Source organism: Oncorhynchus mykiss, chromosome 19 (genome assembly GCF_057628025.1).
Source record: "Oncorhynchus mykiss isolate SJ-2025 chromosome 19, ASM5762802v1, whole genome shotgun sequence".
Taxonomy (NCBI): domain Eukaryota; kingdom Metazoa; phylum Chordata; class Actinopteri; order Salmoniformes; family Salmonidae; genus Oncorhynchus; species Oncorhynchus mykiss.
In genome coordinates this window covers 35,286,036-35,303,475 of record NC_143040.1, presented here as the reverse complement: position 1 = coordinate 35,303,475, position 17,440 = coordinate 35,286,036, and the positions used below count along the sequence as shown (strand labels likewise).

General features: G+C 40.9%; 1 protein-coding gene across 4 annotated transcripts in view; it reads right to left on the bottom strand.

Moving 5' to 3' along the window:
- Nucleotides 1-17,440, bottom strand: part of tdp1 (tyrosyl-DNA phosphodiesterase 1) — a 60,879-nt gene that overhangs the window by 15,631 nt on the left and 27,808 nt on the right. For 3 of the 4 annotated variants that reach the window (XM_021573707.3, XM_036954502.2, XM_090210822.1), the window contains 3 exons: nt 16,845-16,952; nt 15,403-15,505; nt 6,038-6,143 (listed from right to left, as the gene is read on the bottom strand). In XM_021573707.3, the coding sequence (XP_021429382.2) occupies nt 6,038-6,143; nt 15,403-15,505; nt 16,845-16,952 (317 nt within the window). Of the gene's footprint in view, nt 1-6,037; nt 6,144-11,648; nt 13,536-15,402; nt 15,506-16,844; nt 16,953-17,440 lie in introns of those variants that run through there. The other variant, XM_090210821.1, reaches the window with a different exon arrangement.

Sequence of the window (17,440 nt, the reverse complement as noted above, 5' to 3'; positions counted from 1 at the left end):
GAAGATTGCCATGCGATTGCCTCAAATTACTTACAGTCTGTGCAGGTTGAATTTAAATTCCAACCTTAGACATAAAATAGCTTAATGTCAAAATTATAACATTTTACGTTTGTATATGAGACCTGCATTTTCACAACCATACCATTAGCATCACAGCAACTAATTTCCAGGGAGACGGGCATGGTTTCTGCTCCAGTTCAGAAGTTGACGACACCCTAGGTAACTATTGCTGCATGTTAACCGTTGCCGACAGCGATGGTGGTGATGAGTAGTGATTAAATGCCAGAGAGGTGGCGATTGACAAAGTGACGCAGCCATGTAATGATTACCCATGCTCTCCTCCTCACCCAGCAATTAGACCGATGCAATCACAGTGTGTGACATGTGAGCACGCAAAAGGTACACGCGCACCACAAGGACATACACGAGAGGGAGTTGACTGTGTACATATCCAATCAGTGCCTGAGCGTGTGATGGACACACACTCACTGACCCTCTACTTTTTCCCTCATCTTCCCCAGCCTGAACATCTGTCTCCACCCTTCGGAGTCTACTTGTTCCTCTCAAGGTTTCTTCCTTCTAGCGAGCTTTTTCTTGCAAATGTGCCAAAACCTGCTCTTGAAGGAATTACTATAAAAGCACTTTCTAAAAGGGCTATATAAAATAAATAGAGTTTGGTTGACTGAATAATTAATAACTACTTAACCAAGAGTCGTCATGGCAGAAATGACAGCGTGCTATTGTTAAGTCATCATCTCCTTAGCTTCTGTAATGTGAGCTGTAATTTAAACTAGCTAGGGCCGAGTCACCCAGTCACAGTTAAATACCATTGCCTCCCTTACCCAACCACTCAGAACAATAATGGGATGCTTCATCTGCTACTGCTGGTCACTGACTAGCTGTTCAAGGTTTTCAGTTCCACTGGCATTAAAGGCTCTAGCCTAACAAAAACTCAGCAAAACCCCAAGTTAGAAAGGGAATAGAAATTGATTTCTGGTGTGTGTGATGTTTCTGCAGAAGACACAGAGCTTTCAGAAATGGGGAAGAGGTGGAGAGTGAAAATGTGAGTCACTGTGACAGTGTTTCTTATTTGTGTGTGCTTGTAAATTTGAGTTGGAAATTAGGGCTATTCGGGAAAAACCCTTTCCTTAGTAGCATCAGTGATACAGTGTGACAGCTAGTCAGGGATAGCTTTACAAGTTGCCTACCAGTGACTGATTCCTCTATACCTCAATCTCTTCAGGGTGTGTATTCATAAACAGGGCTCGAAAAAAAAGGATAATGTTGACTGAACTTACCTGAATGGACAAGTAATGAAAAATCACACAAAAATGTTGATTTCTAACAATTAATCAATTGGATCAAAGTGTCCTAAGGATGCAATGTGTTGTGCACTGTCAACTCCCAATCTCTGCAGAGAGACACTTGTGTCTATCAGTGTGTAGGCTGCAAGTAGCGTACGGACTTTGGGCAAAATTAATTGAGCTGCGAGTTGGACTGGCTCGTCTAAAGTCTCTTTAGTCCCGTGGCCCACTGTATTTTTTACCTCAGTTGTCAAATGTGTGTATCCTACTCTCTTGTTAGTGTTATCTCTGGGAGATGGCGGTCTAATAAACATTTTCTACAAGCACCGAAAGCTGGCCAGGCACCAGAAAAGCACCCCATCCGTCCACCACCACTACCAAACCTTGGACCAGCTGCTAAAATGGCAGCATACAAGGCGAGAAGGATAAGAAAACTCATTCCGATTTGGAAAGAGGAGTTCCCATGGTTTTGACATGACACAGAGGGAGATGTCATGCACTGCATGACATGTCAGGATTTCCCCGGGATTGCTTAATCAATATAGTTTTAACTGTTCTAGCGAATGTTGATTTTGGCAACCCGTTACCGACTGACAGGTTCAAGTTGGATAAGTTATCTAGCTAGCTAAAGTTAGCATAGAAGGAAGGCTAATGTTACTTGCCAGTCAATTAGCCACCAACAGGTTACATTGATCAGCTAATGCTAGCTATACAGGGATAGTTTGGGATTTTGTCAATTAAGCCCTTTATCTACTTCCCCAGTGAGATGAACTCATGGATAACTGCATGCAGCTTGAAGATAACTAGGGTTAGCGCAATGGCTAAGAAGCATTAATGCGCTAAAGTTAGTTAGCATCGGCTTGCAAAACTACGTCTCTAGACTAGAATAACCAAATGTGACAAATAGAGGTAGGCCTACATATTTTTTTAGCAGCTATTTGCTAAACTTGGGCCTGAAATTTCAATGGGTTCCCCTGACAAACTAATTGTATCAAACAAATTAAGTGGTTATATAATGCAACCTTTTAGTGTCAATTAAGGAACTTCTAAACTATGAGAATTAGCTTTTTAAAAATTATTTTGTGTTGGGGCAGCCTGCAGAACATAGAATAGAATATGAACAACACACAGCCAGCTTTAAGAGAATAACACTTTTTCCAAGGGGGGTCCCCTGCATTTTCCATTGTAAATTTGAGGTGTTGCAGAAAACATTTGAGGACAATTAGGTTATACTAATACATTCCATCTTATTTCCATCTCAGGTCCTCCTCCTCGTACAAAGGAACTTTCAGGTACGACACTCATCTCACGCCACCAGCATGCGCCACCAAGCAACAAAGGCTGCAGCGTTGGCGAGATGGAGGGATACTCCACTACCACCTGTCATCCGAGGGGTCCAGCCGATGGAGGAGACAATGTTGGTCAATTTGACCAGCATCATGCATACGGCCTACTACGTGGCCAAAGACGAGCACCCGTTCACAAATCTTCATGGCTTCATCCACAGGACTGGAGGGAAGCTTCCTGAATGCTACAACTCTGACGAGGCTTGTACAGAGTATGATTTTACAAAACATTCCTTCATCTACAGCCATAATCAAGAGCAAGCAAAGATGCATTGGTTTAGGTGTTTTTGTTGTTGTTTCTATCCATCACCTGACTTCCAAAACACCAAAAATAACTCATTTAGTTTTACCCCCCCGATCAGCTTTATTGTGGAAATCTATGATACGGAGAGGGAGAAGCTCATGGAAAAGCTTACTCAAGCTAGATATTTCTCAATAATGATTGATGGGGCAACAGACACAGCAACGCTTGGAAATTAGCATGTCCATGTCCACTTCGTGGCCAAGTGTGTGAATGTGGTTTCTCAAGGATGAAAAGGATCAAAATTGTGTCTACCACACAACTGCAGAGGCTCATGTTCCTGTCGGTTGAGAGTCCTCCCTTGGAAGACATTGATGCTGCCGCAGCTGCCCAAAGGCGGTGGTCTTCAAGTCTGAGAACACGTAGACCAGGGTTCAACCCCTAGTTGCCCAGACAACAGCAACAGAGGGGAAACGACAAGTTGGAGTGTAAAGAGCGAGATGAACACATACACCCACGTGTCTGTGTATCTCTATCTACATGCCTGCCTGCCTGCTAGGATGATATACAGGAAAGTCTAACTTATTTAAAGCAGTAAGTAGGTATACACAATGTCTGACTTCTTTAGTAAGTCCTATAAGTACTTTAAATACATAGAAACTCATTTAAACATAACTTCACAGATCTTCATTGTAAAGGGTTTAAACACTGTTTCCAAATGCTTGTTCAATGAACCATAAACAATTAATGAACATGCACCTGCAGAACGGTCGTCACACTAACAGCTTACAGACGGTAGGCAATTAAGGTCACAGTTATGAAAACTTAGGACACTAAAGAGGCTTCTCTGAAAAACATCAAAAGAGAGATGGGTCCAGGGTCCCTGCTCATCTGCGTGAACGTGCCTAAGGCATGCTGCAAGGAGGCATGAGGACTGCAGATATGGCCAGGGCAATAAATTGCAAAGTCCGTACTGTGAGATGCCTAAGACAGCGCTACAGGGAGACAGGCCGGACAGCTGATCGTCCTCGCAGTGGCAGATCACGTGTAACAACACCTGCACAGGATCGGTACATCCAAACATCACACCTGCGGGACAGGTACAGGATGGCAACAACAACTGTCCGAGTTACACCAGGAACGCACAATCCCTCCATCAGTGCTCAGACTATCCACAATAGGCTTCGGAACAAGTCTCAATGTCCTTGAGTGGCTCAGCCAGAGCTCGGACTTGAATTCGATTAAACATATCTGGAGAGACCTGAAAATAGCTGTGCAGCGACGCTCTCAATCCAACCTGACAGAGCTTGAGAGGATCTGCGGAGAAACTCCTCAAATTCAGGTTTGCCAAGCTTGTAGAGTCATACCCAAGAAGACTCGAGGCGGTAATCGTGCTTCAACAAAGTACTGAGTAAAGGGTCTGAACACTTATGTAAATGTGATCAGTTTGTATTTGTATTTTTTGTAAAAAATATTTGCGGCAAATTCTAAAAAAACGGTATTTGCTTTGTCACTATGGGGTATTGTGTGTAGATTGATGAGGAAAAAAAAGATTTAATCCCTTTTAGAATAAGGCTGTAACCTAACAAAATGTGAAAAAAAATATCAAGGGTTCTGAATACTTTCCGAATTCACTGTATATGGAAAAATATGTTTAAAAAAAAATGTAACCAACCGATTTGTTGAAAGAACAGACGACTCTCGGTATTATACGATAATCAATCAATTCTGCCCCACAAAGGGAAATCTGAATGAATTCACTGATATCACTGATTAACTTTATTGTGTGTAGATTTAAGTTTGTTATAGTTTCCATATTGTTGGAGAGTCTGGGGTTGTCCTTTGTTATTAAAATAAAAATGGAATCTTATCTGTCAATAGTAAAAAAAAATTAAACTACAGAATTTTCAGTATTTTTGCTATTGGACAAGTAAATAATCAGTCTCACTTATCAGTACTCCTTCACTGCCGACTACACCACATTGGATTTCTGGCTGAGTGTTACGAAGGAGACACTCTCTCAACATATTATTCCAGCGACATTATTCAATCTCTTAATTCAAAGACTTAATCATGGACACTCTTACTGACAGTTGTGGCTGCTTTGCGTGATGTGCTGTTGTCTCTACCTTCTTTCCCTTTGTGCTGTTGTCTGTGTCCAACAATGTTTGTACCCTGTTTTGTGCTGCTACCATGTTGTGCTGCTACCATGTTGTGTTGCTACAATGTTGTCATGTTGTGTTGCTACCATGCTGTGTTGTCATGTGTTGCTACCATGCTATGTTGTCATCTTAGGTCTCTTGTCGTGATGTGTGTTTTGTTCTATATTTTATTTAATTTTTAATCCCAGCCCCCATCCCCGCAGGAGGCCTTTTGCCTTTAGGTAGGCCGTCATTGTAAATAAGAATGTGTTCTTAACTGACTTGCCTAGTTAAATAAAGCTTACATAATAAAAAAAATATTGGCATAAGTCTCAACACTTACCTTCTACAGGCTTCTCTGATCTTAGCCTTTCATGCGCTGCTCCCACTGTAAATGTTAGCCAATCAACATTTGGCTCAGGACAGTTTGAGGCAGCAGACCTGATCCCCAGGCAATTATTATCAAATGAATCAGAGTAGAGGATTCGCACACCTCCACTTTCACTGATAAAAAGTCCTCGTAGAGAAAAATACATTGAGATTGGCCCACACACAGATATTGACACACAGTCCCGCACATTAGGGTTGAGTGGTATCCATATGGTCATACAGTCTCTGTACCATAATGGGGTATACAGTATCACTGGCAGTGCACACAAGGGGGCACCATTTATTTCCATAAAAAAATAAAAAATAAATATATAAATATATATATATATATATATGCTAACAAAGTCCTAGCAAATTCCCATAGCATTCGCTAGCTAAATGCTAACAAGAGTATGTGAACGTAAACAAATTGCAAGGACAGACACCACAGCTCAAAGTTTTACAACTATCTCAAAAGGTTTGCTGCGGTATTGAAAATCATACTGTGGGTATTACAAATACTTTGATATACTGTAGATCAGCCAAGCCTAACAGTCACAGACACACAGTGACAGACACACAAAGTCACACACACACACATCAGTGTGTAGTGGAGGAACAAGGAAGTACAAGTACCTTTACTCGAGTAGCGTTTGGGTGGCAGGTCGAAGGGCACCGGAAATGAGGTAGAGGGAGTGGTGGCAGGAAACACGTCCATCTGGACGGGAAAGGTACTCATGCTCTGAGAGGAGAAAAATGACAGACCCAAAATCATTATTTAGTATTTAACTAGATGAACCTTTATTTCAACACATGGGTAGGAAAGGACAAAAAAAAAAAGAAAAGCTAGTTAGATGGAACACTATTCCGACCAATTCATCATCATCATCAAGCTCAGTAAAATCTCATTGGAATGAGCGCACCTCTCTCCCTCTCCTGTCACATAGAACAGCTAGGTCAATAAGTTTCCCTGTCTCCTTTGCTTCATAGCCACTGATTTGTAAAATTAGTAGATGACATTGCATTCACCTACTGACTACAGCAGGGCTAGGCAACATGTTATGTGTTGGAACTGCAACTAAATCATTCACATACTGTGTTGCTGGCCCATGACCCATATCAAGCTAGCACAGAAGGAAATGAAGGAAAGGAGACAAGGGAACATAACGGACACTAATAGAATGTAGTCTAACTCTCTGTCAGTGTCTAAACGTGGTCCAGCAGAGACAAAAATAAGACCCTGGCGTGAATTACCCGCGGAGACATTTATCTGTGCGCTACACACTGCTCCCTCCAGCTGCCACGGCAACATGATTTCGCAAATGAGGCAGGACCTCATTGGCTCATAAGTACGGTGAAGCTGAGAAATGCTCATGGAGTCTCCTTGGGCAGGACAGAGATGGGTTTTCAGGGGAGAATTACCCTTGAAGTTATTCGGGACGCAGTATGGCTGCTACAGACAGCAGGGGTGGATGGGGGCATATCTGTCCACTGCAGATGACAATTAAATAAGGTAAAGCTGTCACTGTTATGGCAAAACAAATGGTTTCTGTCAAATGAGAGAACGTGAAGCGGATGTAAATAGTCAAACTGATTGATTGTTCACACTTTTAAAATTGTGTTCAAAATCTTTTCTTTATAGAGTGATGGTCAAAAGAGTCCATATTTGGCCTCCCGAGTGACATATCGCAGTGCTAGCTGTGCCACTAGAGATTCTGGGTACGAGTCCAGGCTCTGTTGCAGAAGGCCGCAACCGGGAGACCCATGGGGCGGTGCACAATTGGCCCAGCATCGTCTAGATTAGGGGGAGGTTTTGGCCGGCAAGGATGTCCTTGTCCCATCTCACTCTAGCGACTCCTGTGGCGGGCCGGGCGCAGTGCACGCGGGCCGGGCGCAGTGCACGCTGACACGGTCGCCCTGTGCACAGTGTTTCCTCCGACACATTGGTGCGGCTGGCTTCCGGGTTAAGTGGGCATTGTGTCAAGAAGCAGTGCGACTTGGTTGGGTTGTGTTTTGGGGGACGCATGGCTCTCGACCTTCGCCTCTCCCGAGTCCATACGGGAGTTGCAGCGATGAGACAAGATTGTAACTACCAATTGGATACAATGAAATAGGGAGGAAAAAGGGTTAAAAAATAAAATAAAAATTCCATATTTTGAAAGAGGAAGTAAAGTACTTTAGCATTAGTTTTCGTTTCAGTCTCCACTAACCCAAGCGAATTGTATGTTTTTTCCCCCTATCAATAATGTCAAATTAACAGCTGTACAGAAAGACTCATGTGAAGGCCAAATTACAGAGGAGGAACTTCTTGATGATTTTTTATTAAAGCCTTTAAGTCTTACTACATTTGCACACACTGTATATAGATTTATCTATTGTGTTATTGACTGTACGTTTGTTTATCCCATGTGCAACTCTGTGTTGTTTGGGTCGCACTGCTTTGCTTGATCTTGGCCAGGTCGCAGTTGTAAATGAGAACTTGTCTACCTGGTTAAATAAAGGTGAAATATATATTTTTTTTAAGGTCCAGGAAAACTCAAGGGCTGGATGGCATACCAACCTTTTTTTGATATACTCAGAGGACCGTTATTAGCATGTTTAAACCACTCCTACGTAAATGGTAGATTATCAGACACTCAACAAAGTCTGATTTCATTATTAGTGAAACAGATTCCAAGTGGTAAATATAAATGCTTAGCGCATAGAATTAAAAAAAAGGTATTGTCGGATATTATTCATCCTAAATCAGACAGTTTTTTTTTTTTACATGGACGATATATTGGAGATAATATGTACTGGAAACAATAGAACACTATGAAATATCTGGGAAATCAGGCCTGGTATTCATAGCTGACTTTCAAAAAGGCCTTTGATAAAGTATGACAGTAGTTTATATATAAAAGCCTGGAATATTTCAATTTTGGAGAATCTCTTACAAAATGGGTTAAATACTCACCCTAAGTGTAAAATAGTCAATAATGGCTATTAATCAGAGAGTTGTAAACTGTCAAGAGGAGTAAAACAAGGTTGTCCCCTATTGGCATATCTATTTATTATTGCCATAGAAATTTTAGCTATTAAAATCAGATCAAACAATAATATTAATGGATTTGAAATCCAGGGATTTGAAATCCAGGGCTTAAAAACAATGGTGTCATTGTACACTGATAATTGTTTTGTTTTAAATCCACAATTAGGATCCCCCCCACAGCCTTATTAAGAATCTAGATACTTTTTCTAAACTCTCTAGATTAAAACCAAATTATGATAAGTGTACCCAATATTACGCATTGGATCACAAAAAAAAACAACTTTTACATTACCATGTAGTTTACCAATAAAATGGTCTGACGGGGATGTGGACATACTCGGTATACAAATCCCGAAAGAAAGAAATGATCTCACTCCAATACATTTTTATAGAAAGGTGGCAAAAGTATATAAGATGTTGCTACCATGGAAAGGAAAAAACATGTCTATTTTGTGGAAAAATCACCCTGATTAACTCTTCAGTCATATGACAATATACCTATTTGCTTATAGCGACCTGTTTTTTAAAATTATATAAGCAAAAAATATTTTGGATTTGGAACGTCAAACCAGACACAATTAAAAGGGCCTATTCATATAATGAATATGACAGAGGGCAGAAATGAATAAAGATTAAAGCATTAGACCTCTCACTAAAGGCGTCAGTCATACAAAAGTTATACTTAAATCCGAACTGGTTCTCTAGCAAATTAGTAAGAATGTCTCACCCCACGTTCAAGAATGGCCTTTGTCCTTTTATTCAGATTACAACCTCTCACTTTCGGTAATTTGAAAACAAAATCTCCCCAAAATAGATATATTTTTAAACAAGCCAAAGAAAGTTGGTTGCAATTTCAGTTTAATCCACCTGAAAAGACAGAGCAAATAATACAACAAATAGTGGTTGAACTCAAATATACAGTGGGGAGAACAAGTATTTGATACACAGACGATTTTGCAGGTTTTCCTACTTACAAAGCATGTAGAGGTCTGTAATTTTTTATCATTATCACTTCAACTGTGACAGACGGAATCTAAAACAAAAATCCAGAAAATCTTACTTTATTGCATGACATAAGTATTTGACCACCTACCAACCAGTAAAAATTCCAGCTCTCACAGACCTGTTCGTTTTTCTTTAAGAAGCCCTCCTGTTCCCTACTCATTACCTGTATTAACTGCACCTGTTTGAACTCGTTACCTGTATAAAATACACCTGTCCACACACTCAAACAGACTCCAACCTCTCCACAATGGCCAAGACAAGAGAGCTGTGTAAGGACATCAGGGATAAAATTGTAGACCTGCACAAGGCTGGGATGGGGTACAGGACAATAGGCAAGCAGCTTGGTGAGAAGACAACAACTGTTGGCGCAATTATTAGAAAATGGGAAGAAGTTGAAGATGACGGTAAATCACTCTCGGTCTGAGGCTCCATGCAATATCTCACCTCGTGGGGCATCAATGATCATGAGGTAGGTGAGGGATCAGCCCAGAACTACACGGCAGGACCTGGTCAATGACCTGAAGAGAGCTGGGACCACAGTCTCAAAGAAAACAATTAGTAACACACTACGCCGTCATGGATTAAAATCCTGCAGCGCACGCAAGGTCCCCCTGCTCAAGCCAGCGCATGTCCTAGGCCCTAACGTCTGAAAAACGTCTGAAGTTTGCCAATGACCATCTGGATGATCCAGAGGAGGAATGGGAGGTCATGTGGTCTGATGAGACAAAAATAGAGCTTTTTGGTCTAAACTCCACTCGCCGTGTTTGGAGGAAGAAGAAGGATGAGTACAACCCCAAGAACACCATCCCAACCGTGAAGCATGGAGGTGGAAACATCATTCTTTGGGGATGCTTTTCTGCAAAGGGGACAGGACGACTGCACGTATTGAGGGGAGGATGGATGGGGCCATGTATCGCGAGATCTTGGCCAACAACCTCCTTCCCTCGGTAAGAGCATTGAAGATGGGTCGTGGCTGGGTCTTCCAGCATGACAACGACCCGAAACACACAGCCAGGGCAACTAAGGAGTGGCTCCGTAAGAAGCATCTCAAGGTCCTGTGGTGGCCTAGCCAGTCTCCAGACCTGAACCCAATAGAAAAGAAGGTCTGTATGGAGGAATGGGCCAAAATCCCTGCTGCAGTGTGTGCAAACCTGGTCAAGAACTACAGGAAACGTATGATCTCTGTAATTGCAAACACAGGTTTCTGTACCAAATATTAAGTTCTTCTTTTCTGATGTATCAAATACTTATGTCATGCAATAAAATGCAAATTAATTACTTAAAAATCATACAATGTGATTTTCTGGATTTCTGTTTTAGATTCCGTCTCTCACAGTTGAAGTGTAAAACCTGCAAAATCGGCAGTGTATCAAATACTTGTTCTCCCCACTGTACTAATTGATTAAATTCGATAACGTTTAAAAAAAGTTATATTTGTAAACTATATCATAAATAGGACTGGTGGAGTCATGTAGGGGCGGCAGTGGTTAGAGCGTTGGACTAGTAACCGAAAGGTTGCAAGATCGAATCCCCAAGCTGACCAAGGCAGCCCTTGAATAAGGTAGTTAACCCACTGTTCCTATGCCTTCATTGTAAATAAGAATTTGTTCTTAACCAACTTGCCTAGTTAAATAAAGGTAAAATAAAATGTCACACATGCAGCTAACACAAACATATGGAAATGTCTGCTCTACCCAAAATTACAACCAACTAATTGCAGCATTACCGTAAAAATAGTAAAAGGCAAGTGGAAGGGGGAACAAGTAAGGAGCTTGTCTGTCAGCCCTGCATTAAAAGACCAAAATTGGTCAAAGAAAATTGTGATAAATAAAAAATGTAAACCAGTTTCATTTAAGGTCCAAAAAATTGACAAGCTGTGCCATATAGATTGCAAAATAGTTGGGAAGAGATTTTCGATGTACCGATTCCATGGCACATGATTTATGAATTGACATTCAAAACAAAGCCAGATTTAAATTATACAAAATTCTTGCAACCAATAGAATATTATTTATATAGGGGATACAACCTTCCCATATCTGCAGATTTTGCTGTGAAGAGGTAGTCATTAGATCATTTTTTTGGTACTGTCCATATGAAGCTCGTTTTTGGTCACAGGTCCATGAATGGCTGAACAATTGCAACATTTACCTGGAGCTAACTCTGCAGATAGCAATACTAGGTTTTTGAAAAGTCAGTCAATCAAAAATATGTATGCAAAAACTTATTTAATTTACAATCTGTAGAAACTATGAGAATAGAAAGGTTCAGAACATTTGTGAAGCATCACAGCACTGTTGAAAAATACATGACAAATATAAATCCAATATGGATGGTGTTAATTAACCTCTTAAGGTTTAGCCCCTTTAAAAAAAAAAAAAATTCCCCTAAAATGTCATACCCAAATCTTACTGCCTGTAGCTCAGGTCCTGAAGCAAGAATATGCATTTTCTTGGTACCATTTGAAAGGAAACACATTGAAGTTTGTGGAAATGTTAAAGGAATGTAGGAGAATATAACACATTAGATCTGGTAGAAGATAGTACAAAGAAAAACAAAGACAACATTTTATTTTGTACCATCATCTTTGAAATGCAAGAAAGGCCATCATGTATTATTCCAGCCCAAGTGAGATTTAGATTTTGGCCACTAGATGGCAGCAGTGTATGTGCAAAGTTTCAGACTGATCCAATGAACCATTGTATTTTCGTTCAACATTTTGATCAAGACTGCCTAATTTGTGTATGAATAACTTTGTTCAAAACTGTGCACTCTCCTCAAACAATAGGATAGTATTCTTTCACTGTAATATCTACTGTAAATTGGACAGTGCAGTTAGATTAATAAGAATTTAAGCTTTCTGCCAATATCAGATATGTCTATGTCCTTAGAAAGTTTCTTGTTACTTACAACCTCATGCTAATGCATTAGCCTACGTCAGCTCAACCGTCCAGTCAAGGGACACCGATCCCCAAAGAAGTAGGTGGGAGTGGTTGAATGGAGCTGAATGGTGGGTCTACTAACAACAAGATAACCAACGTAAAATATACTGTGTCTGTAAAATGTATATAGGTTCAGAATGTTTGAGAAATAGCACAGTTAAAAATATATGGCAAATAGAAATCAAACTGGATGGATATCAGAAATAGATGGGAGAGTTGGAACTTAGAGGAAGGACAGGACTAAAAACAAACAAAATATAACTAATGTAAATTAGATTGTGTCCGTAAAATGTATATAGTATGTATAAGCTGGAAGTAGAAGCCTAAGTGTTGTCGTTTATTAGTTTACTCCAATTAGGTGGTTGGGTTGCGGAAAATGCTAAAGGAAAATTTTATTTTAAAAAGATACACATACATAAACTCAACAAAAAAAGAAACGTCCCTTTTTCAGGACCCGGTCTTTCAAAGATAAAAAATCCAAATAACTTCACAGATCTTCATTGTAAAGGGTCTAAACACTGTTTCCATGCTTGTTCAATGAACCATAAACAATTAATGAACATGCACCTGTGGAACGGTCATCAAGACACTAACAGCTTACAGACGGGAGGCAATTAAGGTCACAGTTATGAAAAACTTAGGACACTAAAGAGGCATTTCTACTGACTCTGAAAAACACCAAAAGAAAGAATCCCAGGGTCCCTCATCAGACTGTCCGGAATAGGCTGAGAGAGGCTGGACTGAGGGGTTGTAGGCCTGTAAGGCAGGTCCTCACCAGACATCACTGGCAACAACATTGCCTATGGGCACAAACCCACCGTCGCTGAACCAGACAGGACTGGCAAAAAGTGCTCTTCTCTGACGAGTCGCAGTTTTGTCTCACCAGGGGTGATGGTCGGATTCGCGTTCATCGTCGAATGAGCGTTACACCGAGGCATGTCCTCTAGAGCAGGGTGGAGGGTCCATCATGGTCTGGGGCGGTGTGTCACAGCATCATCGGACTGAGCTTGTTGTCATTGCAGGAAATCTCAACGCTGTGCGTTACAGGGAAGACATCCTCCTCCCTCATGTGGTACCCTTCCTGCAGGCTCATCCTGACATGACCCTCCAGCATGACAATGCCACCAGCCATACTGCTCGTTTTGTGCGTGATTTCCTGTAAGACAGGAATGTCAGTGTTCTGCCATGGCCAGCGTAGAGCCCGGATCTCAATCCTATTGAGCACGTCTGGGACCCGTTGGATCGGAGGGTGAGGGCAAGGGCCATTCCCCCCAGAAATGTCCGGGAACCTGCAGGTGCCTTGGTGGAAGAGTGGGGTAACATCTCACAGCAAGAACTGGCAAATCTGGTGCAGTCCACGAGGAGGAGATGCACTGCAGTACTTAATGCAGCTGGTGGCCACACCATACTGTTACTTTTGATTTTGCCCCCCCTTTGTTCAGGGACACATTATTCCAATTATGTTAGTCAGATGTCTGTGGAACTTGTTCAGTTTACGTCTCAATTGTTGAATCTTATGTTCATTCAAATATTTACAGATGTTAGGTTTGCTGAAAATAAACACAGTTGACAGTGAGAGGACATTTCTTTTTTGCTGAGTTTATATACACACACAGACACACACTATCCTTCAAAGGTTTGGGGTCACTTAGTTTTTTTTAAAGAAAAGCACATCTCTTTGTCCATTAAAATAAAATAGATCAGAAATACAGTGTAGACATTGTTAATGTTGTAAATGACTAGTGTAGCTGGAAACGGCTGATTTTTAATGGAATATCTACATAGGCGTACAGAGGCCCATTATCAGCAACCATCACTCCTGTGCTCCAATGGCACGCTGTGTTAGCTAATCCAAGTTTATCATTTTAAAAGGCTAATTGATCATTAGAAAACCCTTTTGTAATTATGTTAGAACAGCTGAAAACTGTTCTCATTAAAGAAGCAATAAAACTGTCCTTCTTTAAACTAGTTGAGTATCTGGAGCATCAGCATTTGTGGGTTCGATTACAGGCTCAAAATGGCCAGAAACCAAGACATTTCTGAGAATTGAAGGCTATTCCATGCGAGAAATTGAAAGAAAGAAACTGAAGATCTCGTACAACGCCCTGAACTACTCCCTTCACAGAGCAACGCAAACTGCAGACAGTAACATTGATGGACGCTACAATCTAGCTGCCATATTAAAGCTTATCTACCCCCTAAAAAAAAAAAAGAGCTCTCTCCATTCTGTCCGTCCATCCACCCGTGAAGACAAACAGGCAGGCAGACACCCTCAAACCCACACAAGTTGTGCTGTACTGATGCTACATCAAATCAAGGACAGGGACAGTCGGCTTTTGTCCCAGAGAACAGAACGACCTCATCGGGAGAAAGACGAACAGAATAGTCACAAAGACCAAGGGAGAAAAAATAAAGAGAAGAACACAGCGCCAAGTGAAGGATGTCATGGTTACACTAACCTGCCTAGCGTCTTATTAAATGGACCTGGTTCTTTTAAATAGAAAAATACACAAACTTGTCTTTTCAAGCAAGAAGTCTTTGTGCGACTGTCCCTACTCGAGTCACATCTGAGGTCTGAGGTGTTACTCTCAATGGTGTCCCTGAATGTCAGAAAGCTGTGATGACTAGCTATATTCTTTCATAAATGCTTTCATTTCTTTCTAGGGGAAAACCAGGAAGTCTTCCAATAGTGGGGGCTAGGCGCTTTGTTCTGGTCAGGTCAATGTTGAAGCTCTGGCCCTCTAAACCAGTGTCACCTCCACAACCATTATGTTGCTTAGCAACTGTTGAGGTAATTCTAAGGCAAGGGACAAATTACACTGTATGTGTGTGTGTGGTGTGTTGGAAGCCCCCTCTGTCTACATATGAAGGATAGTGGAGAGACATTCATTATTACATGTACATAAATGGAGTATGTTTACCGAGCCCTAGAATCTAGTATCCTAATTTATGATCCATGTGCATAACTCGAAAGCACATCTCCCTTGGACATCAATGTGTGTGTGCGAGTGTGTGTCACTTACGAAGGCAGAGGGCACATAGAGGACTCCCAGTTCGTATGACCGGACCATCACCTGCGTGTTGTTCTTCTCCAGAGCCCCCCACGCTGCTTTGGACAAGTTAGCACTGGGGAGAGAACACACACACACACACAAAAATGGGTGTAACATCAAGCTTCACTACTTGCTATCAGTAGTATTTAGATTAACAATTTTCTTACATTAAGTTATAAATATTGAAAATATATTTTTTCTGACTTGGCTAATTTGTCAACATTTTGTTGAACATAATATATTCTATGTGCATATCAAAGATCCAGAGTGGAATCTCTGCTACTTTTAGATTTATAATCCAATTTGTAAGAATTACTCACAGAGTGAATGTGAAAATGGTCACCCTTGGTTGGTGATTTGCATGCTCTGCCTGGCCGTACAGCATTTACTGCGATGCTGCCTCCGCAGAAGTCAGAGCATTCAGACATCTTGCGCTTATATTTTCTATATTCAAGTTTATATTTTTATATATAATTTTTTAAAGAAAATTGTCATTGAAATCAAAATACTAGTCATATTAAAAGAGGAAGCGGTAAAGCTTCGTGGAATCTTAAAGGAGACCTGGGTACGGCCAAAAGGTTACAAATGCTACAACTTCAAAACATTATTTCTCAATTATGCTCAAAGATACAAATGTCAAATATATGTCAACAATCCTTCCCCCAGAGAACCCTTCTATGGATTAAATGTCGTGAAAATCCCTAAAATCATTGTCATTTTTGATCTACTTTCGTGAGGAATCACAGAGTAAGGTTACCATTTAGCTGCTAGGCAACCAGGTCTAAAATGACAGGGAACTATGGCCTATAGCGATAAGGTACCACAGACAGAGTATGATGGGTAAATATACAGGCTTGTTTGTAATGGTGCTATCAGTACATGGGGAGTTAAGTGCAGATAGCAGAGTACATAAACAGACCACTCCTCTCTAGACTGCTAGACTCTATTCGCAGATCTGAGAGGGAGAGGAGTTTTTCAGGAGAAGGATCAGAGCGGTGTGATCATAAATAACTGACGAATAAAAACAGAGTGAGCGAGTGGTGGTGCTGATCATGAAGTTTAAAAAAAAATCAACAACCATGATGAGGTGTTGACGTTAGCCATTTTCCTTCAAGGTGTTTCCTGCCTTTTCATGGTGAAAACATCAGGGTCATCCCCAAAACATCAAAACACCAACAGCCTTTTGGGGAAACAATGCTCTTAACTGGGCATCTGTTGAAAGAGTGTGTGTGTGTGTGTGTGTGTGTGTGTGTGTGTGTCTGGTTAAACAATAGCACCGTGACTAAGACACAAGTTGTTCCCCGTTCAGCTGGTAAGGGGTGTTCCTAGGCAACTGCATGTCTTGAGTTTGAAGTCATATTGTGGACTCGAGACGTTTCACATACACACACGTGCAAAAGCAGGCCTCTAACCTTGTGACAAGGAACCAGGCTAGTTGTGTGAAGTCTGGCGAAGCCCTCATGTAGGTCTTGATGTGTGGCATGGCGTGACTCCTCCCTGTCGTCTCAGCTTGCCAGCGACTAGACACACAAAAAAAACTTAATAATTTGCTGTGGGTAGAAGTATACCGTGACTTATTCCACATTTTGTTGAGTTAAAGCCTAAATTCAAAATGGATTAAATAAATACAAATCTCACCCATCTACACACAATAAACCATAAGGACAAAGTAAAAACATGTTTTTAGAAATGTATCCTAATTTATTGAGAATGAAACAGAAATATCAAATGTACATAAGTATTCACACACCCGAGTCAATACTTTGTACAAGCACCTTCAGCAGTGATTACAGCTGTGAGTCTTTCTGGGTAAGTTTCGAAGAGCTTTCCACATCCTGATAGTGCAACATTTGCCCATTATTATTTTCAAAAGTCTTCAAGCTCTGTGAAATTGGTTGTTGATCATTGCGAGACAACCATTTTCAGGTCTTGTCATAGATTTTAAAGTAAATTTAAGTCAAAACTGTAACTAGGCCAATCATGAACATTCACTGTCTTCTTGGTAAGC